The 24,116-nt window shown below is 44.6% G+C and overlaps 3 protein-coding genes and 2 pseudogenes across 3 annotated transcripts; 2 read left to right on the top strand and 3 right to left on the bottom strand.

Annotated features, from left to right (window-relative positions):
* Window positions 1-3,915: 3,915 nt before the first annotated feature.
* On the bottom strand, window positions 3,916-4,328 carry LOC139363978 (TATA-box-binding protein-associated factor 11-like protein 12). Its single transcript, XM_071099220.1, has one exon. The coding sequence runs from the start codon at window positions 4,234-4,236 to the stop codon at window positions 3,916-3,918; it is 321 nt and encodes a 106-aa protein (XP_070955321.1). The 5' UTR covers window positions 4,237-4,328.
* A 2,627-nt stretch (window positions 4,329-6,955) lies between these two features.
* Window positions 6,956-7,308, bottom strand: LOC139363977 (TATA-box-binding protein-associated factor 11-like protein 12; annotated as a pseudogene).
* Window positions 7,309-10,567: 3,259 nt separating this feature from the next.
* Window positions 10,568-11,126, bottom strand: LOC139363639 (histone H3.3-like; annotated as a pseudogene).
* A 3,863-nt stretch (window positions 11,127-14,989) lies between these two features.
* Window positions 14,990-15,589, top strand: LOC139363976 (TATA-box binding protein associated factor 11 like protein 2-like). Its single transcript, XM_071099219.1, has one exon. It carries the CDS (start codon window positions 14,990-14,992, stop codon window positions 15,587-15,589), a length of 600 nt encoding a protein of 199 aa, XP_070955320.1.
* Window positions 15,590-17,722: 2,133 nt separating this feature from the next.
* LOC139363975 (TATA-box binding protein associated factor 11 like protein 2-like) lies at window positions 17,723-18,688 on the top strand. Its single transcript, XM_071099218.1, has 2 exons — window positions 17,723-17,786; window positions 18,015-18,688. The coding sequence occupies exon 2, from the start codon at window positions 18,089-18,091 to the stop codon at window positions 18,686-18,688; it is 600 nt and encodes a 199-aa protein (XP_070955319.1). The 5' UTR covers window positions 17,723-17,786; window positions 18,015-18,088.
* The last annotated feature ends 5,428 nt before the right edge of the window (window positions 18,689-24,116 follow it).

Raw genomic sequence — 24,116 nt, 5'->3', positions numbered from 1 at the left:
TTCTCTAAAACAGATATACATATGATGACAATACATTTTCATACAAGATAAAATTCAATTGTTACTTTATTTTCCAAATTATTCTATAAGAACACAAAAATTAAAAATAAAATTCCCTCTCAGTGTAGGATTTGACCATTAAGTATTTTGTGTATTTGAACATTATTTGTAATTATAGCGATGTGTAATTGATCCAATACCATGAATATAAGATAAACGGTAACAAATGTATAACCACAATAAAATGGAGTTCCAGTATCAGGGTGGCTCCTAAGGAGATTCAATATCATCACCTTGTCTTGAAATCAGTAAACACTAGAAAAGTGAAGTATCAACATCTCTCTGAGTGGTAATGTCACAAGGCAAACTACAGAGAAAATAAAAAGATTCATGCTTTCCTATCTTTAAACTAAGTAATATATGTATATTAGCACTGTGCTTTGTTCCCTCTTCCATAGGAAACACAAATCCATCAATTTATCCTTTAAACCTTTCTAGTTTGGATATATCTTTTTATGTAGTTGTACATTTTTTTTTTTTTTTTTTGGCCAAGTCTGACTCTGTCGCCCAGTCTGGAGTGCAGTGGCACAATCTCGGCTCACTGCAAACTCCACCTCCCAGGTTCACGCCATTCTCCTGCCTCAGCCTCCCGAGCAGCTGGGACTACAGGCCCCCGCCACCATGCCCAGCTATTTTTTTTGTATTTTTTTAGTAGAAACGGGGTTTCACCGTGTTAGGTAGAATGGTCTCCATCTCCTGACCTCGTGATCTGCCTGCCTTGGCCTCCTAAAGTGCCGGGATTACAGACGTGAGCCACCACACCTGGCCGGTTGTACTTTGAAGCTTTGAACTTTATACTTCTAAAGACTAGACCCTAGATAATATGTGCTTGGGAATAGTGGAGCTAGCTTGCTTAAACTTTATTTAGGCATACGCTAATTACTTGTGAGGGGCAAAGGCAGGCACTGAGGATGTTAAGCTTATTCCAAAATAGAAAATGATGGAAAACAGTCAAGTATACTCACTTTGTTAGGTATCTTGTCACCACTTTACCAGCATCCAATCAGAGACCACATTTTTCTAGGCAGTCTCCAAATGTACATTATGAGATAGTCTTTAAGAATAGTAATGAAGCTCCAGGAAAAACTTTATTGTCATTAACATGTAATATAATCAGCCATGAAAGCTGTCAAAGATTTCTCCTGGAAAGAAACCACTTTCTACAGATTTCTTTCTTGAGAGCTGTGGCCATATGATATTATATATTGAGAAGATTTAGTATGTAATTATTACAAAGTCAGGAAACAACAGATGTTGGCAAGGCTGTGGAGACATAGAAACACTTTTACAATGTCTGTGAGAGTATAAATTAGTTCAACCATTATGGAAGACAGTGTGGCAATTCCTCAAGGCTCTAGAACCGGAAATACCATTGAACCCCGCAATCTCATTACGGGGTATATATCCAAAGATTACAAATCATTCTACTATAAAGACACATACACATGTATGTTTATTGCAGCACAGTTTACAATAGCAAAGACTTGGAACCAACTCAAATGCCCATCAATGATAGACTGGATAAAGGAAATGTGGCATATATACACCATGGAATACTATGCAGCCATAAAAAAGAATGAGTTCGTGTTCTTTATGGTGACATGGATGACACTGGAAACCATCATTCTCAGCAAACTAGCACAGGTACAGAAAACCAAACACCACATGTTCTCACTCATAAGTGGGAGTTGATCAATGAGAACACATGGACACAGAGAGGGGAGTATCATACACCGTGGCCTGTCAGGGGGAGGGAGGCAAGGGAAGGGAGAGCATTAGGACAAATATCCAAAGCATGTGGGGTTTCAAGCCTAGATAATGGGTTGATAGGTGCAGCAAACCACTACGGCACATGTATACCTTTGTAACAAACCTGCACGTTCTACAGATGACTCCCAAAACTTAAAGTGAAAAAAAAAAAAAAAAAAAAAGCCAGGTGTAATTACACTGAACCTTCTCAGCTAATCCAGTTTTCCTCTCTGCGAAAACAATGCTGTGTTCCTGCTCCTGAGCTGACCTCTGAGACCTTGATGGGAATTTCAGGTCAGCTTTACTCAGACCCCACTCAAAGTATTGAGTTCTATGAGGGGCCAGAAAAATGTTCGAAGCTTGTGTGTGCAATCACTGGTACTGTTCTCTGCAGATGCTTGTCTCCAAATCAGGCTGCTTGGGCCAGGTTCTCTTTTCCTCTAGTGTTCAGAAAGTGCTAGACCTGCCACGTCTGCCAGAATACAGCTTCCAAGATTGCTCAATGCCATGGGAAAGGAATGAGGTGACAGCAATCTAAAGACTGGGAGATATGAAGTCTCTTGGATCTTACTTCTTTTGGTTGCTCAAGCACTTTAATTCCTGAGAGAGCCCTCCCATCTCCATCAGTTCTTCCAAGAACCTGTACCCTCCTTGTGTCTCTCTAAGACACACTGGTCTAACTTGTTATACGCCTTTACACGGAAGTTGGTAAAATAAAAGGAAAGCTAAACAATGTCAGAATATGGAGGTATGAAACAGAATTTCCCATACTTGGTAAAGTTTAGAAATTTGTGTCATACCCAAAGACATATTCTATGTACAATACGTATTAGTTTAAGAGCAAAAGCTGAGTGTCTGAGGAAATAAAACTATATTTTATGGGGGTATCTTTGGCTGCAGGAAGAAAGAGTACATGTTACTCTCCATTCAATATTACAGCTGAACCTGGGGGATTTTACATCCTTTTTGCTTATACTCTGTGATTCAGGGGGCACATGGCAAAGGTAAAAAGACTGAAATAGCACCGTGGATATCTGGGAGCTGTGCTGGGAAGGTTCACAGTGATTCCATAATAAATCTCAGGTCTTTATTGTATAATGAAAAATTACTCTTTTCCATAATAAATGGAAAGCAGAGTATGTACAAGTAGAGGATGGAATAGCTTTGTAACTCGTGATGAACCTATTTGTCTGATATTTTAATAACTTCTCCAATGTCTCTGTACTCAGGTTTGATTTTCTGAGTGGATCATCAGTAGAAGGAATAATAGAATCAAGAATACTCTAAAGCAATGTTTTGAACTAAATTTCAGTGTCTCTGGAAGTACTGGTAATATCACCATGTGTAGCAAACGTGAAGTATCCATAGGCTTTCCCTGTGTCTTTTGAACCGCACATACGACCATTACAAATGACTGGTTGAGGAAAGGTGTTTTGGAATTGGTTTCTGTCTCTCTAGACTTCCATGAAGCATTGATACTATATTACATATTAAAAAAGTAAAGCATCACTTGCTGACAGAAAGCACAGTAGGCAGGAATAGGAGAAGAGTCAACTTAGAGAAAAAAATGCTTTGTGATTTTATTTTTATTTCTGCAGTTTGGAAAACAGTTTACCAGTTTAACTGTTCTTGTGATGAGTCACGAAAATACATATGAGCATTGAAAATACACAGAAGGACAACAATTGGGAAATATTTCTGGAAGCTTCACTTACGGAAACCCAGACATAAGCATACAAGCTAAGACACAGCAACACCAGGCTTCCGAATGAAACCATACAAATCTCTTGGAAAGGCCTTGCCTCTCTGAAGGCAGCTACCTGTCCACAGGATGCTCAAGGCCCAGGCACCTTTTTTCTTCCAACTAGAAAGACGTAGAAAAATGCTTCAATATGCCCTTGGAGGCCCAAACATTTAGCCAAGGCTACTATGAAAATCTGTTCTCTTCATCTAGGTAAGGCCGACTTCACATTGTAAGACATCAAGATTGAGGGTAAATCCAGGGTAGACTGACATGCAGAAGCTCCAGCAAACACAGTCCCATCATGGGAAGATGGATACGGTACTTCTTCCTTCACGAACAGACCTGTCCCTCTGGCCGTGGGCCTAAAAGAACATGGTTTTTCCGTCGTTGCTGTTGGGGAAGAGGCCCTTGCGCTTTAACCTGCGAACAGCCTCCCTTAAATGCTTGGGCTGAAGCGGGGGCGTTTCTCCCCACATCTCACACACGTCCAGGGCCTCTTCCACCACCTCTCCAACCAAGACCTTGGCTATTCCAGCCATGGCAATGGCCGTGTTCTCAGACACCGAGCTGCCACTGATAGACCGCATCAGATGTGCAACGCGTGCTTTTGGGAAAGCTGACCCGCGACACACTTCATAGCGGGCCAGCTGCTCCTCAGACATGGCGGACAGCAGGGTGCTCATCCTCCGAGCCTCCTCTGCATCCACGGTGGGCTTCCTCTCCTTCTTTCCTTTGGTGTCTGTTTTCAGTCTTTTGGCTGCAGGAGGAGCTGAGGCTGAGGCTTCATTGTCACCTTCCGTGAGGTCCATGACATCCTGACTCCTGAGCTCACCTTTCTGAAACCTGGGTTCTTCCAAGTTCCCATCTAGGTCCTCAGGGATTCCATCCATGTTGCTGTCCTTCAGACCTCGGGGCATGGCGAACATCTCAGCAGACACACCTGCTTGCCTGCCCGGGTGGGATTCAGGTCTGCTCTCTGACAGCGCTGTAGAGGCGGAAGTTCCGGCTGGGGTGGTTTGATTATGGATCTGCAACGAGAACCTTCCAAAGATTTTGGCTGCTGTGTTTCTCTGAGGCACAGTTTAGCCACAACTGGACACAGCTCCCTGCCTCCCGCTCCCACACACAAACACACACACTGGTTTTCTCACTTCCGCAATGTGAAGAAATTTGTGTATGGAGAGTATATGAGTTTTAGATCAATGTATAATAAATTCTCACAAATTTGGGGTCTTTAAAACAAACCCCAACTCACAGGTCAGAAGTTCTACTGAGCCAAGTGACTGCCTCCTGCTCAGAGTCACACGAGGGACCTCCAGGATGGGTCTGACTGTGTGGTCGTTGCCTTCACCTGAGAAGAGTCTGGCTTCGATCTGATTCGAGTCGGTGGCAGAATTCAGGCCCACTTGTTTGTTCTGCCTGCTGCTGGGAGGATGCTCTCAGATCCTACAGGTGTTGACCGGGTCTGCGCTGTGGGGCTCCCTGGGTCTGCACAGCCAGTGCTGAGGAATCTCCCTCAGGGAATGGAATCTCAGGGAGGTTCAGTCCCTTATAAAGAGTTCAGATGATTGAATTAGACCCAGCCCTTAACAGCTATTGGTTCAGGGTATCCTTAATCTAATCAGGGATTTGGGCGGCTCCTCAATTCATGGCTCCGCCCACACTCAAGGTAGGGGCAGATGGAGGGCGAGTCTCTGAGGGGCAGGAAATGCAGGGGGCATTTCAGAATTCTGTCTTCCTCACAGAATCGTAAAGTTCACGTCTCACAACAACAACCACAACAAAACATTTACAGTAAAAATGAGACATTTTATGAAGTGGCACATTAGAACATTTAAATGTCTGAGAAAAAAATGTCTAACTCATAGGGAAACGAGTGGTTTATGAGATGCTCTGAAAGGAAACTGGGCTGGGTGAGGGGAATTTGAAAATATCATTTCAATTTTATTTTATTTGTTTATGTATTTAGTTACTTATTTATCTTTCAGACAGAGTCTCGCTCTGCGCCCCAGGATGGACTGCAGTGGTCTGATCTCAACGCACTGCAACCTCCACCTTCTGGTCTCAAGCGATTCTCCTGCCTCAGCCTCCAGAGTAGCTAGGAATCAATGTGCACACCACCACGCCGGGTTAATCTTTGTGTTTTTTAAAGTAGAGACAAGGTTTCACCATGTTGGCCAGGATGGTCTTGAACTGCTGACTTCAAGTGATCTGTCCCCCTTGGATTCCCAAAGTGAATGGGAATGTTCACAATGATTTGATAATAAATCTCAGATCTTTATTTTAAGATGGAAAAGTCTTCTTTGCCATAGTAAAGGTAAAGGAGAGAATGTATAAACAGACGTTGGGATAACTTTATAACTCCTGATGAACCTACTTTGTTCCATATAATAAAGGTAATCTGGAACACAATAAAGGTAAAGTAGAGTATATACAAGGAGACTGTGGGATGACTTTATACCTTCTGATGAACCTACTTTGTTCCATATGTCAATAATTTCTTTTCTACGTTGCTGTACTCAGTTTCGATTTTCTGCGCAGATGGCCTATAGAAAGAGTAAAATCAAGATGCTCTGTGACAGTGTTTTAAACTAAATTTGGGTGCCTATAGAAGCACTGGTAATATGACCACATGAAGCAAACCTGAAGGATCAATAAGCTCTCTCTATTTGTGTCTTTTAAAGTGCAGATGATCATTACAAATGGGTGTTCACAGACAGGTGGTTTTCGTACTCTGTTCCTCGCTCTCTAGTCTTATAAAATTCTCCTACGCTATGTTAATTGCCAATAATGTAGATGACCACTTGCCGACATAAAGCAAAGGAGGGAGGAATGTATATGAGAAGAGTCAAATAAGAGAAAATAACGCTTTGTAATTTTGTTTTTATTTCTTCAGTTTGGAAACAGTTCAATGATGAATCAAAACAATCCATACAAGAATGTAAACGACATACAAGGACAACAATTGCAGGGCTCCTGCTCAGGCACAGCCTCCAGGGCAGAATAACACAAGAGAAAAGTCTCCGCAGGCTGCATTGATTGAAACCAGACCTAATCGTCAAAGTTAAGACACAGCAACTCCAGGCTTCAGCATAAAACCATACAAGTCCCCTGGAAGACGTGTCCCCCTCTGAAAGCATCTCCCTGCCCACAAACAACTGAAGGCCCGCGCACTCATCTTCTTCCAACTACGCAGACAGGGAAAGATGCCTCTGTATGCCCTAGGAAGCAGAAATATTTAGTCAAAGTGATTATGAAACAAGTCACTGTCCTCATCTGGGGAAGACAAATGTCAGTTTGTGAAAGATGTTAAAGTTCTACGTAAACGCAGGGTGGACTGAGATGCAGAAGCTCCAGCAAACACGGTCCCGTCATGGGAAGATGGATGCAGTACTTCTCCCTTCAGGACCACACCTGTCCCTCTGGCCGTGGGCCTAAAAGAACATGGTTTTTCCGTCGTTGCTGTTGGGGAAGAGGCCCTTGCGCTTTAACCTGCGAGCAGCCTCCCTTAAATGCTTGGGCTGAAGCGGGGGCGTTTCTCCCCACATCTCACACACGTCCAGGGCCTCTTCCACCACCTCTCCAACCAAGACCTTGGCTATTCCAGCCATGGCAACGGCCGTGTTCTCAGACACCGAGCTGCCACTGATAGACCGCATCAGATGTGCAACGCGTGCTTTTGGGAAAGCTGACCGGCGACACACTTCATAGCGGGCCAGCTGCTCCTCAGACATGGCGGACAGCAGGGTGCTCATCCTCCGAGCCTCCTCTGCATCCACGGTGGGCTTCCTCTCCTTCTTTCCTTTGGTGTCCGTCTTCAGTCTTTTGGCTGCAGGAGGAGCTGAGGCTGAGGCTTCATTGTCACCTTCCGTGAGGTCCATGACATCCTGACTCCTGAGCTCCCTTTCCTGAAACCTGGGTTCTTCCAAGTTCCCATCTAGGTCCTCAGGGATTCCATCCATGTTGCTGTCCTTCAGACCTCGGGGCATGGCGAACATCTCAGCAGACACACCTGCTTGCCTGCCCGGGTGGGATTCAGGTCTGCTCTCTGACAGCGCTGTAGAGGCGGAAGTTCCGGCTGGGGTGGTTTGATTATGGATCTGCAACGAGAACCATTCACAGATTTCAGCTTCTGGGTTTCTGCTGAGCCACAGTTTAACCACAACTGGACACAACTCCCTGCCTCCCGCTCCCACACACAAACACACACTGGTTTTCCCACTTCCGCAATGTGAAGAAACTTGTGGATGGAGAGTATACCAGTTTCAGATCAATGCATAATAAATTCTCATAAATTTTGGGTCTTTAAAACAAACCCCAACTCACAGGTCAGAAGTTCTACTGAGCCAAGTGACTGCCTGCTGCTCAGAGTCACACGAGGGACTTCCAGGAAGGGTCTGACTGTGCAGTCGTTGCCTTCACCTGAGAAGGGTCTGGCTTCGATCTGATTCGAGTTGGTGGCAGAATTCAATGCCTCAGGGTTGTGAGACCCAGGCCCAGTTGTTTGTTCTGCCTGCTGCTGGGAGGATGCTCTCAGCTCCTACATGTGTTGACTGGGTCTGCGCTGTGGGGCTCCCTGGGTCTGCACAGCCAATGCTGAGGAATCTCCCTCAGGGAATGGAATCTCAAGGAGGTTCAGTCCCTTATAAAGAGTTCAGATGATTGAATTAGACCCAGCCCTTAATAGCTATTGGTTCAGGGTATCCTTAATCTAATCAGGGATTTGGGCGGCTCCTCAATTCATGGCTCCGCCCACACTCAAGGGAGGGGCAGATGTAGGGCAAGTCTCTGAGGGGCGGGAAATGCAGGGGGCATTTCAGAATTCTGTCTTCCTCACAGAATCGCAAAGTTCACATCTCACAACAACAACAACAACAACAAAAAATTTACAGTAAAAATGAGACATTTTATGAAGTTGCACCTTAGAAAACTTAAATGTCTGGGAAAAAATGTCTAATTCATAGGGAAACGAGTGATTTATGAGATACTCTGAAAAGAAACTGCCCTGTGTGAGAGGAATAGGAAAATATTATTTCAATTTTATTTTATTTTATTTTATCTTATTTATTTATTTATTTTTGGGATAGCGTCTCGCTCTGTCCCCCAGACTGGATTACAGTGGCCTGATCTCAACTCACTGCAACCTCCGCCTCCTGGGCTCAAGCGATTCTCCTGCCTCAGCCTCCAGAGTAGCTGGGACTAAATGTGTGCACCACCACGCAGGGCTAATTTTTGTATTTTTTAAGTAGAGATGGGGTTTTGCCATTTTGGCCAGGCTGATCTTGAACTGCTGACTTCAAGTCATCTGCCTCCCCTTGGCTTCCCAAGTGAAGGGATTACAGGCATGAGTCTGCGCCCAGACTTCAATTTATATATTGCAGATATATATGCATACAAAGGTCACAGAGAAGCACCAAAGACACAGAAAATTATGTCATGCACAAAGATATAAATCATATTTAGGGAAAATTATGTTGTGAAATGGCATAAAAAGTACTTCAGAAGATAAAGCAGACACTCAAATATCTGACTTTTATATAGCTTTTGTTTATTCCAAAATAGTTGGCAGAAGATATGAAATTACTGGCCAGGCACTGTGGCTCGTACCTGTAATCTCAGCATTTTGGGAGGTCGAGGTGGGTGGATCTCCTGAGGTCAGGAATTCGAGACCAGCCTGGACAACATGGTGAAATCCCTCTTTTCTAGCAACATATGTTTACATCAGAACCTTTGTAAGTCACACAGGGCCTTTGCTTTTCAATATTTACTAGTACTGAAGGCATGATGGGTAGGTTATAAGCAGAATCAAATGGCAACTCAAACAGGAAGAACCATCCAAAACTTGAAAATTAACCCCTGAAATAAAACAAACACAGATACGTAAACTTCTCATAAAAATTAATTACCACAAACAGTTATCTCTCACTATACTCTCAAAAGACACGGAATTTGTCTAAGCTTTATATACTCCTCATTTTTCTCTTAAACCCTAGTGGGTCTTTATCTAGAGAGGTAGACACTCTAGAGAGAGGACTGAATTAATGACTTCTTAAATGAAAAGAGAAGAAGGCCATATACCCCCAAAATATGCAAGCTCATCGAGGCATAAGGAACAAAATTTGGCCGGGTGCGGTGGCTCACGCCTGCAATTCCAACACTTTGGGAGGCCGAGGTGGGCGGATCGCAAGGTCAGGAGATCGAGACCATCCTGGCCAACAGGGTGAAACCCCGTCCCTACTAAAAATACAAAAAATTAGCCAGGTGTGGTGGAAGGTGCCTGTAGATCAGGCCTTTCTTTCTGGACTGGGGCCCAGAGGAAGATGACTTTGTTTCGTAGTAGGTGTTTGGGAAATGGCCACAGGGCTGTCCCGTGAGAAAGGTTTCCCTCCAATGCTTGGGCTGCAGTGGGGCACGTCTCCCCGCATCTCAAACACGCCCAGGACCTCGTCTACCACTCCCCCAACCAAGACCTGTATCATTCCAGCCCTGGCCACGGCTGGGACCACGTTCTAGGACACTGAGCTGCTGGTGATGGACTGCATCGGACTTCTGATGGGTGCCTCTCTCCCTTTCCCACCCACAAACAGACCCACACTGGTTTTTGCCTCCCGTAATGTGAAATGACTTGTGTATAGAGATTCTATTCACATTTTAGAAAGTAGGATGTAATGCATGTTCACAGCAAAGATACATTCAGGAACAGCCCAGGAGACAGGGAACATTGAGAACACGGAGCTGCGTATAGGAAAAGTCAAAGTGTGGATCTCATGCGCTGTTTGATCCAATGCAGGAGACATTTTCTATTTGCCACCAATAAGAACTTTATTTGGTTTTCAAGAATATTAGTGAACACATTTTTTCACAATTGTTCCTGATTTGAACTGTTGAAAGGCGTTCAGTGAGAAATTCCCCGTTGACATGAATGCATTAGACCCTCAGTGTAGATGGAAAGTTTACAGAGAAAAGAAAACAGAAACACAGTCGTACCGGTTATATCTGCCTCTGTTGTTACTCCTAATCATATGCAGGGCTACTTTTGGACCCAGTGAGGGACATAAAACCAAAAGTGAAGAGAACCACTAATATCAGAACTATGATTAACACAGAGAGGAAGAAAAACACAACCAAGGGAAGCGAAGCCGTCCACAGTGCAGCGTTTCCCAGGAGCGTGGGCTCTTCGGCACACTCTCCGAGAAGGCGGCGAGCCAGCTGTATGTCTCTGGGCGTAACTGTGTCGCGCCTGGCATGATTAACACATGGGTTGGTGTGTTTAAACCAGGTAGGCCTCGCTGTTCCCCTGAAATCGCCAATGGCCGTACTCTGGAAGCTCAGATCTGGCTGGATGGCGATCTCGCGCACCAGGCGGTGGAAGGGCAGCTTGCGCAGAAGCAGCTGCGTGGACTTCTGATACTTTCTGATTTTGCACAGGGCCAGGGTGCCAAGCCTGTGGCGGTGAGGCTTCTTGATCCCTCGGGTAGCCAGGACCCTCTTGCCGGCAGCTTTGGTGGCCAGGGGCTTCCTGGGGGCCTGCCAGGCGGAGGCTTTGCAGTCGGTCTGCTTGCTGTGAGCCATGGTGTAGGACTGTGGCCTCTCCCTTGTCCTTGGGCTGAGCCTGATGAACTGGAGGCAGCGCTGGTAGCCGACAGCAATGGTATTGGGGATATGGGGCAGGATTCAGAGAGGCTCTGTGTTAGGATCTATGCAGAAGATGCTCCCATACACTTAGCCCCTTCCCACCCAGTCCCAGACTTACCAGCTCACTGGTCAGTGGGTCCGAGGTCCCTGTATTCAGTCTCTTTGACTGACCTTGGGATTCCTAGGTCTGCACACAACAGTGGAGAATGTTTCTCCCGGGCAGTCTTGCTCTGGCCGGAGATCTCTGTGATCTCAGCCAAATTCAGTCATTTATAGGAGGCTTGGATGATTGGATTAGACCCACCCAGCTACCTTCCACCGCATTCTGTGCTTCAGCAGATGCTTAACCTAATCAGGGCTGTGAAAGCTCATTAAGCCCCTGGGTTCTTCCTCCCCCACTAGAGGGAAACACCTCTGGATTGTGCATTGTGGGAGGGATGGTAAATTAAGGTTTTGGGTGCCAAATGGATTCTGAAAGTTTACATTTTATTTACATCAAGGAAATAGTTCCTTAAAGTTGCATGTTAGGCCAGGCGTGGGGGCTCACACCTCTAATCCCAGCACTTTGGGAGGCCGAGGCGGGCAGTTCATGAGGTGAAGAGATTGAAACCATCCTGGCTAACACGGTGAAACCCTGTCTCTATTAAAAATATAAAACATTAGCCAGGCGTGGTGGCGTGCGCCTGTAAGCACAGCTACTTGGGAGGCTGAGGCAGGAGAATCACTTGAACCTGGGGTGCGGAAGTTGCAGTGAGCCGAGATAACACCACTGTACTCCAGCCTGGTGACAAAGTGAGACTCTGTCTCAAAAACAAAAACGAAAACAAAAGATAAAGTTGCACGTTACACAACTTACATGTCTGCAGAAAAACACCAAGGCTTGAGATCATGAGGTCTTCATCGGGTCCCACAAGGATGAACTGAACAGGGAAGGGGAATGTAGAAACCTGAAATGGCCACTCCACTGTGAGGGATTCTCCTGGGGCATTTTTCTCTTCAAAAGTGATGCTCCCGCAAATCTGCTGGTAGCCTCCTGGGGAAGGCAAAGCTTTTCTAAGAAAACAGTGACATGTGAGTGTCACTGATGCCCCCCCCCCCTTGTCTTCTTTTCCACTTTGAACGTGGATTTGATGCCTGAACTGAGCTATCCTGTTGTTGCCCAGGATGAAAACACCATGAGGTCCTGAGAAGTCAGCCCCGACCTCACTGAACTGCTGAACTGAGGTCACAGCTTAGCGAAGTAAATATTGAAAACATTTCATTATTTGAATAGCTTTAGCAGTACCAAATTGTTTTAGGTACCATAAAATGAGATAGGTTGTTGCTGTATGACCTAGGCTGGAGTGTAGTAGTAAGATCTCTGCTCACTGCAACCTCTGCCTCCTGGGCTCAAGGGATCCTCCCACCTCAGCCTCCCAAGTAGCTGACACCACTGTCACGTACACCACCCCTGGCTAATTTATGTATTTTTTGTAGAGAAGAGGTGTCGCTCTGTTGTCCGGGCTCATCTTGAACTCCTGGGCTCAAGTCATCTGCCTGCCTCAACCTCCCAAAGTGCTGGGATTACAGGCATGAGCCACCATGCCCGGCCAGTAAAACATTTTTGAATAGCCCGACACATATATCTTGTTATTTACAAGCTTTATTTATGGAATATAGTCATTTTGTATATAAAATTAGTTAATTTAATTCTTTGTCCTTAGATAAAACTAAACATAAATCAACATCTAATTTTGTTCTTTAGGCCTTGATTATCTTGCATATTTTGGAGGTATATGGCCTTCTTCTTCTCTATTCATTTAAGAAGTCATTAATTCAGACCTCTCTCTAGAGTGTCTACCTCTGTAGATAAAGACCCACTAGAACTTAAGAGAAAAATGAGGAGTATATAAAGTTTAGATAAATTCAGTGCCTTTTTAGAATATAGTGAGAGATATCTATATATGGTAATCAATTTTTATGAGAAGTTTATGTATCTGTGTTTGTTTTATTTCAGGGATTAATTTTCAAGTTTTGGATGGTTCTCCCTATTTGAGTTGCCATTTGTTTCTGCTTATAACCTACCAATCATGCCTTCGGTACTAGTAAATATTGAAAAGCAAAGGCCGTGTGTGACTTACAAAGGTTCCAGTGTAAATATGTGTTACTGGAAAGGAGGGGTTTCACCATGTTGTCCAGGCTGGTCTCGAACTCCTGACCTCAGGAGATCCACCCACCTCGGCCTCCCAAAATCCTGAGATTATAGGCATGAGCCACTGTGCCTGGCCAGTAATTTCATATCTTCTACCAACTATTATTGCATAAACAAAAGCTCTTCAAAAGTCAGATATTTGAGTGTTTGCTTTACCTTCTGAAGTACTTTTTATGCCATTTCACAACATAATTTTCCCTAAATGTGATTCATATCTTTGTGCATGACATAATTTTCTGTGTCTTTGTTGCTTCTCTGTGACCTATGTATACATATACATGTAATATATAAATTGCAGTCGGGGCGCAGTGGCTCATGCTTGTAATCCCTTCACTTTGGGAATCCAAGGGGGGCAGATCACACGAAGTCAGCAGTTCAAGACCAGCCTGGCCAAAATGGTGAAACCTTGTCTCTACTTTTAAAAATACAAAAATTAACCTGGCACGGTGGTGTGCACATTGATTCCTAGCTACTCCGGAGGCTGAGGCAGGAGAATCGCTTGAGGCCAGGAGGTGGAGGTTGCAGTGAGCTGAGATCAGGCCACTGCAATTCATCCTGGGGCACAGAGCGAGACTCTGCCTCAAAGATAATAAGTAAATAAATAAATGAATAAATAAATAAATAAAATTGAAATAACATTTTCATATTCCCCTCACCCAGCCCAGTTTCTTTTCAGAGTATCTGATAAACCACTTGTTTCCCTATGAGTTAGACATTTTTTTCTCAGACACTTCAGTTCTTTAATGTGCAACTTCATAAAATGTCTCATTTTTACTGTAAATGTTTTTCTGTTGTTGTGAGATGTGAACTTTGCGATTCTGTGAGGAAGACAGAATTGTGAAAAGCCCCCTGCATTACCCGCCCCTCAGAGACTCGCCCTCCATCTGCCCCTCCCTTGAGTGTGGGCGGAGCCATGAATTGAGGAGCCGCCCAAATCCCTGATTAGATTAAGGATACCCTGAACCAATAGCTATTAAGGGCTGGGTCTAATTCAATCATCTGAACTCTTTATAAGGGACTGAACCTCCCTGAGATTCCATTCTCTGAGGGAGATTCCTCAGCACTGGCTGTGCAGACCCAGGGAGCCCCACAGCGCAGACCCGGTCAACACCTGTAGGAGCCGAGAGCATCCTCCCAGCAGCAGGCAGAACAAACAAGTGGGCCTGAATTCTGCCACCAACTCGAATCAGATCGAAGCCAGACCCTTCTCAGGTGAAGGCAACGACCGCACAGTCAGACCCTTCCTGGAAATCCCTCGTGTGCCTCTGAGCAGCAGGCACTCACTTGGCTCAGTAGAACTTCTGACCTGTGAGTTGGGGTTTGTTTTAAAGACTCAAACTTTATGAGAATTTATTATCCATTGATCTGAAACTGGTATACTCTCCATCCACAAGTTTCTTCACATTGCGGAAGTGAGAAAACCAGTGTGTGTGTTTGTGTGTGGGAGCGGGAGGCAAGGAGTTGTGTCCAGTTGTGGCTACACTGGGGCTCAGCAGGAACCCAGCAGCTGAAATCTTTGAATGGTTCTCATTGCAGATCCATAATCAAATCACCCCAGCCAGAACTTCCGCCTCTACAGCACTGTCAGAGAGCAGACCTGAATCCCACCCATGGAGACGGGCAGGCAAGCAGGTGTGTCTGCTGAGATGTTCGCCCTGCTCCGAGGTCTGAAGGGCAGTAACAAGGTTGGGATCCCTGAGGACCTAGATGGGAACTTGGAAGAACCCAGGGATCAGGAAGGTAAGCTCAGGAGTCAGGATGTCATGGACCTCACGGAAGGTGACAATGAAGCCTCAGCCTCAGCTCCTCCTGCAGCCAAAAGACTGAAAACAGACACCAAAGGAAAGAAGGAGAGGAAGCCCACCGTGGATGCAGAGGAGGCTCAGAGGATGAGCACCCTGCTGTCCGCCATGTCTGAGGAGCAGCTGGCCCGCTATGAAGTGTGTCGCGGGTCAGCTTTCCCAAAAGCACGCGTTGCACATCTGATGCGGTCTATCAGTGGCAGCTCGGTGTCTGAGAACACGGCCATTGCCATGGCTGGAATAGCCAAGGTCTTGGTTGGAGAGGTGGTGGAAGAGGCCCTGGACGTGTGTGAGATGTGGGGAGAAACGCCCCCGCTTCAGCCCAAGCATTTAAGGGAGGCTGTTCGCAGGTTAAAGCGCAAGGGCCTCTTCCCCAACAGCAACGACGGAAAAACCATGTTCTTTTAGGCCCACGGCCAGAGGGACAGGTCTGTTCGTGAAGGGAGAAGTACTGCATCCATCTTCCCGTGACGGGACCGTGTTTGCTGGAGCTTCTGCATCTCAGTCTACCCTGGGTTTACGTAGAACATTAACATCTTTCTCAAACTGACATTTGTCTTCCCCAGATGAGGACAGTGACTTGTTTCATAATCACTTTGACTAAATATTTCTGCTTCCTAGGGCATACAGAGGCATCTTTCCCTGTCTGCGTAGTTGGAAGAAGATGGGTGTGCGGGCCTTCAGTTGTTTGTGGGCAGGGAGATGCTTTCAGAGGGGGACACGTTTTCCAGGGGACTTGCATGGTTTTATGCTGAAGCCTGGAGTTGCTGTGTCTTAACTTTGACGATTAGGTCTGGTTTCAATCAATGCAGCCTGTGGAGACTTTTCTCTTGTGTTATTCTGCCTGGAGGCTGTTCCTGAGCAGGAGCCCTGCAATTGTTGTCCTTGTATGTTGTTTAAATTCTTGTATGGATTGTTTTGACTCATCATTGAACTGTTTCCAAACTGAGGAAATAAAAACAAAATCACAAAGCGTTATTTTCTCTTATTTGACTCTTCTCATACATATTCCTCCCTCCTTTGCTTTATGTCGGCAAGTGGTCATCTACATTACTGGCAATTAACATAGCATAGGAGAATTTTATAAGACTAGAGAGCGAGGAACAGAGTACGAAAACCACCTGTCTGTGAACACCCATTTGTAATGATCATCTGCACTTTAAAAGACACGTATAGAGAGCTTATTGAGCCTTCAGGTTTGCTTCATGTGGTCACATTATCAGTGCTTCTATAGGCACCCAAATTTAGCTGAAAATACTGTCACAGAGCATTCTCGATTTTATGCTTTCTAGAGGCCATCTGCCCAGAAAATCGAACCTGAGTACCGCAACGTAGAAAAGAAATTATTGACACATGGAACAAAGTAGGTTCATCAGAAGGTATAAAGTCATCCCACAGTCTCCTCGTGTATACTCTACTTTACCTTTATTCTGTTCCATAATACCTTTATTATATGGAACAAAGTAGATTCATCAGGAGTTACAAAGTTATCCCAATGTCTGTTTATACATACTCTTCTTTACCTTTATTATGGCAAAGAAGACTTTTCCATCTTAAAATAAATATCTGAGATTTATTATCAAATCATTGTGTTCATTCGCAGCACACTTTGTGAACATTCCCCTTCACTTTGGGAATCCAAGGGGGACAGGTCACTTGAAGTCAGCAGTTCAAGACCATCCTGGCGAACGTGGTGAAACCTTCTCACTACTTTAAAAAATACAAAAATTAACCCGGCGCGGTGGTGCGCACATTGATTCCTAGCTACTCTGGAGGCTGAGGCAGGAGAATCGCTTGAGGCCAGGAGGTGGAGGTTGCAGTGAGTTGGGATCAGGCCACTGCAATCCATCCTGGGGTGCAGAGCGAGACCCTGTCTCAAAGATAAATAAGTAACTAAATACATAAATAAATAAAATAAAATTGAAATAATATTTTCCTATTCCCCTCACCCAGCGCAGTTTCTTTTCAGAGTATCTCATAAATCACTCGTTTCCCCATGAGTTAGACATTTTTTCTCAGACATTTAAGTGTTCTAATGTGCCACTTCATAAAATGTCTCATTTTTACTCTAAATTTTTTTTGCTGTTATCGTTGTGAGATGTGAACTTTGCGATTCTGTGAGGAAGACAGAATTCTGAAATGCCCCCTGCATTTCCCACCCCTCAGAGACTCGCCCTACATCTGCCCCTCCCTTGAGTGTGGGCAGAGCCACGAATTGAGGAGCCGCCCAAGTCCCTGATTAGATTAAGGATACCCTGAACCAATAGCTGTTAAGGGCTGGGTCTAATTCAATCATCTGAACTCTTTATAAGGGACTGAACCTCCCTGAGATTCCATTCCCTGAGGGAGATTTCTCAGCACTGGTTGTGCAGACCCAGGGAGCCCCACAGCGCAGACCCGGTCAACACCTGTAGTTGCTGAGAGCATCCTCCCAGCAGCAGGCAGAACAAACAAGTGGGCCTGAATTCTGCCACCAACTCGAATCAGATCGAAGCCAGACCCTTCTCAGGTGAAGTCCACGACCGCACAGTCAGACCCTTACTGGAAATCCCTCGTGTGACTCTGAGCAGGAGGCAGTCACTTGGCTCAGTAGAACTTCTGACCTGTGAATTGGGGTTTCTCTTAAAGACTCAAAATTGACGCGAATTTATTATGCATTGATCTAAAACTGATATACTCTCCATCCACAAGTTTCTTCACATTGCGGAAGTGAGAAAACCAGTGTGTGTGTTTGTGTGTGGGAGCGGGAGGCAGGGAGCTGTGTCCAGTTGTGGCTACACTGGGGCTCAGCAGAAACCCAGCAGCTGAAATCTGTGAATGGTTCTCATTGCAGATCCATAATCAAACCACCCCAGCCGGAACTTCCGCCTCTACAGCGCTGTCAGAGAGCAGACCTGAATCCCACCCATGGAGACGGGCAGGCAAGCAGGTGTGTCTGCTGAGATGTTCGCCCTGCTCCGAGGTCTGAAGGGCAGTAACAAGGTTGGGATCCCTGAGGACCTAGATGGGAACTTGGAAGAACCCAGGGATCAGGAAGGTGAGCTCAGGAGTCAGGATGTCATGGACCTCACGGAAGGTGACAATGAAGCCTCAGCCTCAGCTCCTCCTGCAGCCAAAAGACTGAAAACAGACACCAAAGGAAAGAAGGAGAGGAAGCCCACCGTGGATGCAGAGGAGGCTCAGAGGATGAGCACCCTGCTGTCCGCCATGTCTGAGGAGCAGCTGGCCCGCTATGAAGTGTGTCGCGGGTCAGCTTTCCCAAAAGCACGCGTTGCACATCTGATGCGGTCTATCAGTGGCAGCTCGGTGTCTGAGAACACGGCCATTGCCATGGCTGGAATAGCCAAGGTCTTGGTTGGAGAGGTGGTGGAAGAGGCCCTGGACGTGTGTGAGATGTGGGGAGAAACGCCCCCGCTTCAGCCCAAGCATTTAAGGGAGGCTGTTCGCAGGTTAAAGCGCAAGGGCCTCTTCCCTAACAGCAACGACGGAAAAACCATGTTCTTTTAGGCCCACGGCCAGAGGCACAGGTCTGTTCGTGAAGGGAGAAGTACTGCATCCATCTTCCCGTGACGGGACCGTGTTTGCTGGAGCTTCTGCATCTCAGTCTACCCTGGGTTTACCTAGGACTTGAACATCTTTCTCAAACTGATATTTGTCTTCCCCAGATGAGGACAGTGACTTGTTTCATAATCACTTTGACTAAATATTTCTGCTTCCTAGGGCATACAGAGGCATCTTTCTGTGTCTGCCTAGTTGGAAGAAGATGGGTGCACGGGCCTTCAGTTGTTTGTGGGCAGGGAGATGCTTTCAGAGGGGGACACGTCTTCAAGGGGACTTGTATGGTTTTATGCTGAAGCCTGGAGTTGCTGTGTCTTAACTTTGACGATTAGGTCTGGTTTCAATCAATGCAGCCTGCGGAGACTTTTCTCTTGTGTTATTCTGCCCTGAAGGCTGTGCCTGAGCAGGAGCCCTGCAATTGTTGTCCTTGTATGTCGTTTAAATTCTTGTATGGATTGTTTTGACTCATCATTGGACTGTTTCCAAACTGAGGAAATAAAAACAAAATCACAAAGCGTTATTTTCTCTTATTTGACTCTTCTCATACATATTCCTCCCTACTTTGCTTTATGTCGGCAAGTGGTCATCTACATTACTGGCAATTAACATAGCATAGGAGAATTTTATAAGACTAGAGAGAGAGGAACAGAGTACGAAAACCACCTGTCTGTGAACACCCATTTGTAATGATCATCTGCACTTTAAAAGACACAAATAGAGAGAGCTTATTGAGCCTTCAGGTTTGCTTCTTATGGTCATATTACCGGTGCTTCCATAAGCACCCAAATTTTATTTAAAACACTGTCACAGAGCATTCTTGATTTTATGCCATCTGTGTAGAAAATCGAACCTGAGTACAGCAACATAGGAAAGAAATTATTGACATATGGACCAAAGTAGGTTCATCAGGGGTTATAAAGTCATCCCATAGTCTCCTTGTATATACTCTACTTTACCTTTATTGTGTTCCATATTACCTTTATTATATGGAACAAAGTAGTTTCATCAGGAATTATAAAGTTATCCCAACGTCTCCTTATACATACTCTCCTTTACCTTTATTACGGCAAAGAAGACTTTTCCATCATAAAATAAAGATCTGGGATTTATTATGAAGTCATGGTGAACATTCCCAGCACAGCTCGCCAATACTGATCCTGCTAGTTCAGCATGTTTATCTCTGCCCTGTGCCCCCTCAATCACAGAGTAGCAGCAAATAGGGTCTAAAAGCCCCTTCCAGTTCAGTTCTAATATTGAACAGAGTACCACCAATTATTTTTTCCTGAAGCCAAATATACCCCCTCAAAACTGTTGCTTTATTTATTTTGAAACTTAAGCTTTTGCTCTTCAAATGGTACTTACGGTACATCGAAGCTGTCTTTGACTGGGTCAGTGTTACAGAAACTTTTAAACTTTACCAAAAATGGGGACATTCTGTTTCACACCACCATATTTTGACATTACATAGCTTTCATTTTTTTTTTTTTTAATCAATTTCCTTGCAAAGGCATATAACAAGTTAGACTCCTGGGTCTAAGGGAGGCAAGTGGAGGGTACAGATTCTTGGAAGAATTCATGGAGTTGGGAGGGCTGTCTCAGAAATTGAAGTACTTGAGCAACCAAAATAAGTAAGATCCAAGGGTCTCAATATCACCCAGTCTTTATACTGCTCTTAGGTTGTTCTTTTTTCCATCACACTTGGGAGTCTCAGAAGCTGTGTTCTGGCCGATGTGGCAGGCGTAGTGCTCTCTGAACACTAGAAGTAAAGAGAACCTTGCCCAAGCAACCTGAGGTGGGGCAAAAATCTACAGGTAGCAGTGAGGGTAGTGATTGGACACACAAGGTTAGAACATTTTTCTGGCCCCGGCATAGAACTCAATGGTTTTCGTGGAGTCTGAGTAAAGCTGAACTGCTGAAGACAGAAGCAAGATCCCATCGAGGTCTCAGAGGTCAGTTCAGGAGCAGAAACACAGTGTTGCTTTTTCAAAGAGGAAAACCGCATTAGCTGAGAAGGTTCAGTGTCCCCACAAATTCTAAATCTTCTCAATGTGTAATATCACATAGCCACAGTTGTCAAGAAGAAAATCTATAGATAGTTATATCTTTCCAGGAAAAATCTTTGACAGCTTTCATGGCTGGTTGTATTACATGTTAATAACAATGTAAGTTTTCCTGGAGCTTCATTGCCATTATTAAAGTCTATCTCATAATGGACATTTGGAGACCGCCTAGAAAAATGTGGCCTCTGGTTGGAACTCGTGAGGTAGTGAGGAAATGACTAACAAATGAAGGGACTGCACTTCACAGCTTCTCTCTCTCTCTCTCTCTCTTTCTCTCTCCTTCCTTCCTTCCTTCCTTCCTTCCTTCCTTCCTTCCTTCCTTCCTTCCTTCCTTCCCTCCTTCCCTCCCTCCTTTCTTTTTCTTTTTTTTTTGTGGAGTCTTGCTGGGTTGCCCAGGCTGGCATACAGTGGCATTATCTTAGTTCACTGTATCCTCTGCCTTCCAGGTTCAAACAATTCTCCTGCCTCAGCCTCCAGAATAGCTGGGATTACAGACATGTGCCATCACACTGGCTAATTTTTGTATTTTTAGTAGAGATGGAGTTTCACCATGTTGGCTAAGCTGCTCTTGACCCGCTGACCTCAAGAGAGCCACCAAAGTGCTGGGATTACAGGTATGACCCACTGTCTATGGCCTACAATTTCACAGTTATTTTCAATAATTTAGGATCACTCTGGAATAACCTTAACATCTGCTCTGCCTGCCTTTGCCCCCTAAAAGTACTTAGCCTGTGTCCAAATAAAGTTTAAATAATCTAGCTGCACTGTTTCCAAGTGCAAACTATCTAGGGTTTGGTCTTCAAAAGTACAAGCAATCAAAAGGTTGTACCCCAATTAAACAAGTTTAAATAATAATTTGATGGAATTATGTTTTCTATGAAGAAGGATACAAAGTAGAGGGGTAACTTTCATATATAGCGGAGAAGGGTGCCATGCTCTCACAAAATGAATGGAGTCAGATTATTTTAATAGTTTAATAAGTATCACGAATATTGGAGAGACATGTCATATAATTTCAAGTTAGTGCCGAGTCTAGGCATATCTAGCAGTCTATTTGATAAGGAAATATTTTCTTTTATATGAACCCATTAATGAGATAGATGAAGTTGTTTTTAATTTTTAATTAGTTTTTCTTAGTCACATATTCAAGGGCGCATACTACTGTTTGGTAAAACAAGATGATTCGACATTAGGTTTCTGTTTTTAAAGATGAAAGAGCTGAAAAACCTTGTTTTGTCACAGCAATGCCATCTAATTATTCAAATTTTTTGAGATCATAATTCAAAAATTACATTGTGACTTAGCTTCAAAAATTCTTTTGTAATGACCTTTGAATTGACAACTCATTAAAACTTTCTGTAGTTTGGGTAAAAACAAAAAATTTGAAATGATCTAAACTGAAAAAAATCATGTTTCTCAAAATCTACCTCCTACTCCTTCAGCTACCATGCCACGTTCAACTCTTGGACGTGAAAAGCATTGAAAAATTTAAGTTCTGTTAATTTCAATCCACTTTCACCAAATAAGTATTGTTTGTGAGAAAGCCATAATCTCATTAATAACGGCTTTAAAAAAATTCAACAGAAAATATGAACTAGTAACTGATCATGATAAGAAAATAAAACCCAGAAAGAGCAGTCCTAAGGCAGAGCAACTTCTGTCTTCAGTGTGAAATCACCATCGTCTCTTGGAAGGGGTTTCTGTTTCAAAGCAGTTTGCTGTCCGGAGGGTGCTAAAGGCCCATACAAGTTTATTCTTCCAAATAGGAAGATGTAGAAAAAAAACTCAGATGTCAGAAACGATGCAAATATTTAGCCAAAATGATTATGACATAGGTTGCTTCCTTCATCCAGATGTGGCCAATTTAAGGGTTTGAAGAAGATATTAAAATTGTGGGTAAATTCAGGGTAGATTGAGACACTGAAGCTCTGGCCCACAAAGTCTTCTGTCATAGGGAACATGGAGCCAGTACTTTTCCTCCCAGGATTTCTTTTCTGGCCTTGAGTCTAAGATCACATAATTTTTCGGTACTTGTTAAAAATGTGGCCCTCTGTAATCCCAGTACTTTGGGAGGCCAAGGTGGGCAGATCATGAGGTCAGGAGATCAAGACCATCTTGGCCAACATGGTGAAACCCCGTCTCTACTAAAACTACAACAAATTAGCTGTATATGGTAGTACTTGCCTGTCATCCTAGCTACTTGGGTGGCTGAGGCAGGAGAATGACTTGAACCAGGGAGTCGGAGGTTGCAGTGGGCCGAGATCATGCCACTGCACTCCAACCTGGCTACAGAGCGAGACTACATCTCAAAAAAAAAAAAAAAAAAAAAAAAAGGAAAAATCGGGCCGGGTGTGGTGACTCTCGCCTGTAATCCCAGCACTTTGGGAGGCCGAGGTGGGCAGATCACGAGGTCAGGAGATTGAGACCATTGTGGCCAACATAGTGAAACTGTGCCTTTACTAAAAATACAAAAATTAGCTGTGCCTGGTGGCGCTTGCCTGTAATCCCAGCTACTCAGGAGGCTGAGACAAGAGAATTGCTTGAACCAGGGAGTTGGAGGTTGCAGTGAACCGAGACAGAGGGAGACTCCATCTCAAAACAAAAAGGAAAAAAAAAATAGACCGGGCGCAGTGCCTCCCGCCTGTAATCCCAGCACTTTGGGAGCCCAGGCGGGTGCATCACGAGGTCAGGAGATCTAGACCATCCTGGCTAACACGGTGAAACCCGTCCCTACTAAAAACACAAAAAAATTAGCCGGGAGTGGTGGCACTTGCCTGTAGTCCCAGCTACTCAGGAGGTTGAGGCAGGAGAATGGCATGAACCCGGGAGGCGGAGCTTGCAGTGAGCCAAGATCTTGCCACTGCACTCCAGCCTGGACGACAGAGCCAGACTGTGTCTCCAAAAAAAAAAAAAAAAAAAAAAAAAAATAATAAATAAATAAAAGTGTTCCTTAAACTTGATCGTACAGTCTGCCTGCCTCAAACGGTTTGGCTGCAGTGGGGGTGTGTCTCCTAGACATCTCATAGACTTCTAGGGCCTCTGCTACTACCTCCCCTACCGAGACCTGGGTCATTCCAGTCATGGCCATGGATGTGACCACGTTCTAGGACGCTGAACTGCCAGAGATGGACAGCATCAGACTTCTAAAGGCTTCCTCTTTCCCTTTCCTACCCACAAACACAGTCACACTGCCTCCCATAATGTGAAGTGCCTTGTGGATAGAGAGTCTGTTCGTATTTTAGGAAGTGGAGTTGAATGTGTGTTCATAGCAAACTAGTAGGAACAGCCCAGGACACAGGGAACATTGCAAACACAGA

Source organism: Macaca nemestrina, chromosome 6, assembly GCF_043159975.1.
Source record: "Macaca nemestrina isolate mMacNem1 chromosome 6, mMacNem.hap1, whole genome shotgun sequence".
In the NCBI taxonomy this organism is placed as follows: Eukaryota; Metazoa; Chordata; class Mammalia; order Primates; family Cercopithecidae; genus Macaca; species Macaca nemestrina.
Note: the sequence above shows the minus strand (reverse complement) of the source record. Positions and strands in the feature narration are given on the sequence as shown.

Bases quoted from the DNA above. Each gene is read 5' to 3' on its own strand.
- LOC139363978 (XM_071099220.1), bottom strand. From the start codon at position 4,236: ATGAGCACCCTGCTGTCCGCCATGTCTGAGGAGCAGCTGGCCCGCTAT.
- LOC139363976 (XM_071099219.1), top strand. From the start codon at position 14,990: ATGGAGACGGGCAGGCAAGCAGGTGTGTCTGCTGAGATGTTCGCCCTG.
- LOC139363975 (XM_071099218.1), top strand. From the start codon at position 18,089: ATGGAGACGGGCAGGCAAGCAGGTGTGTCTGCTGAGATGTTCGCCCTG.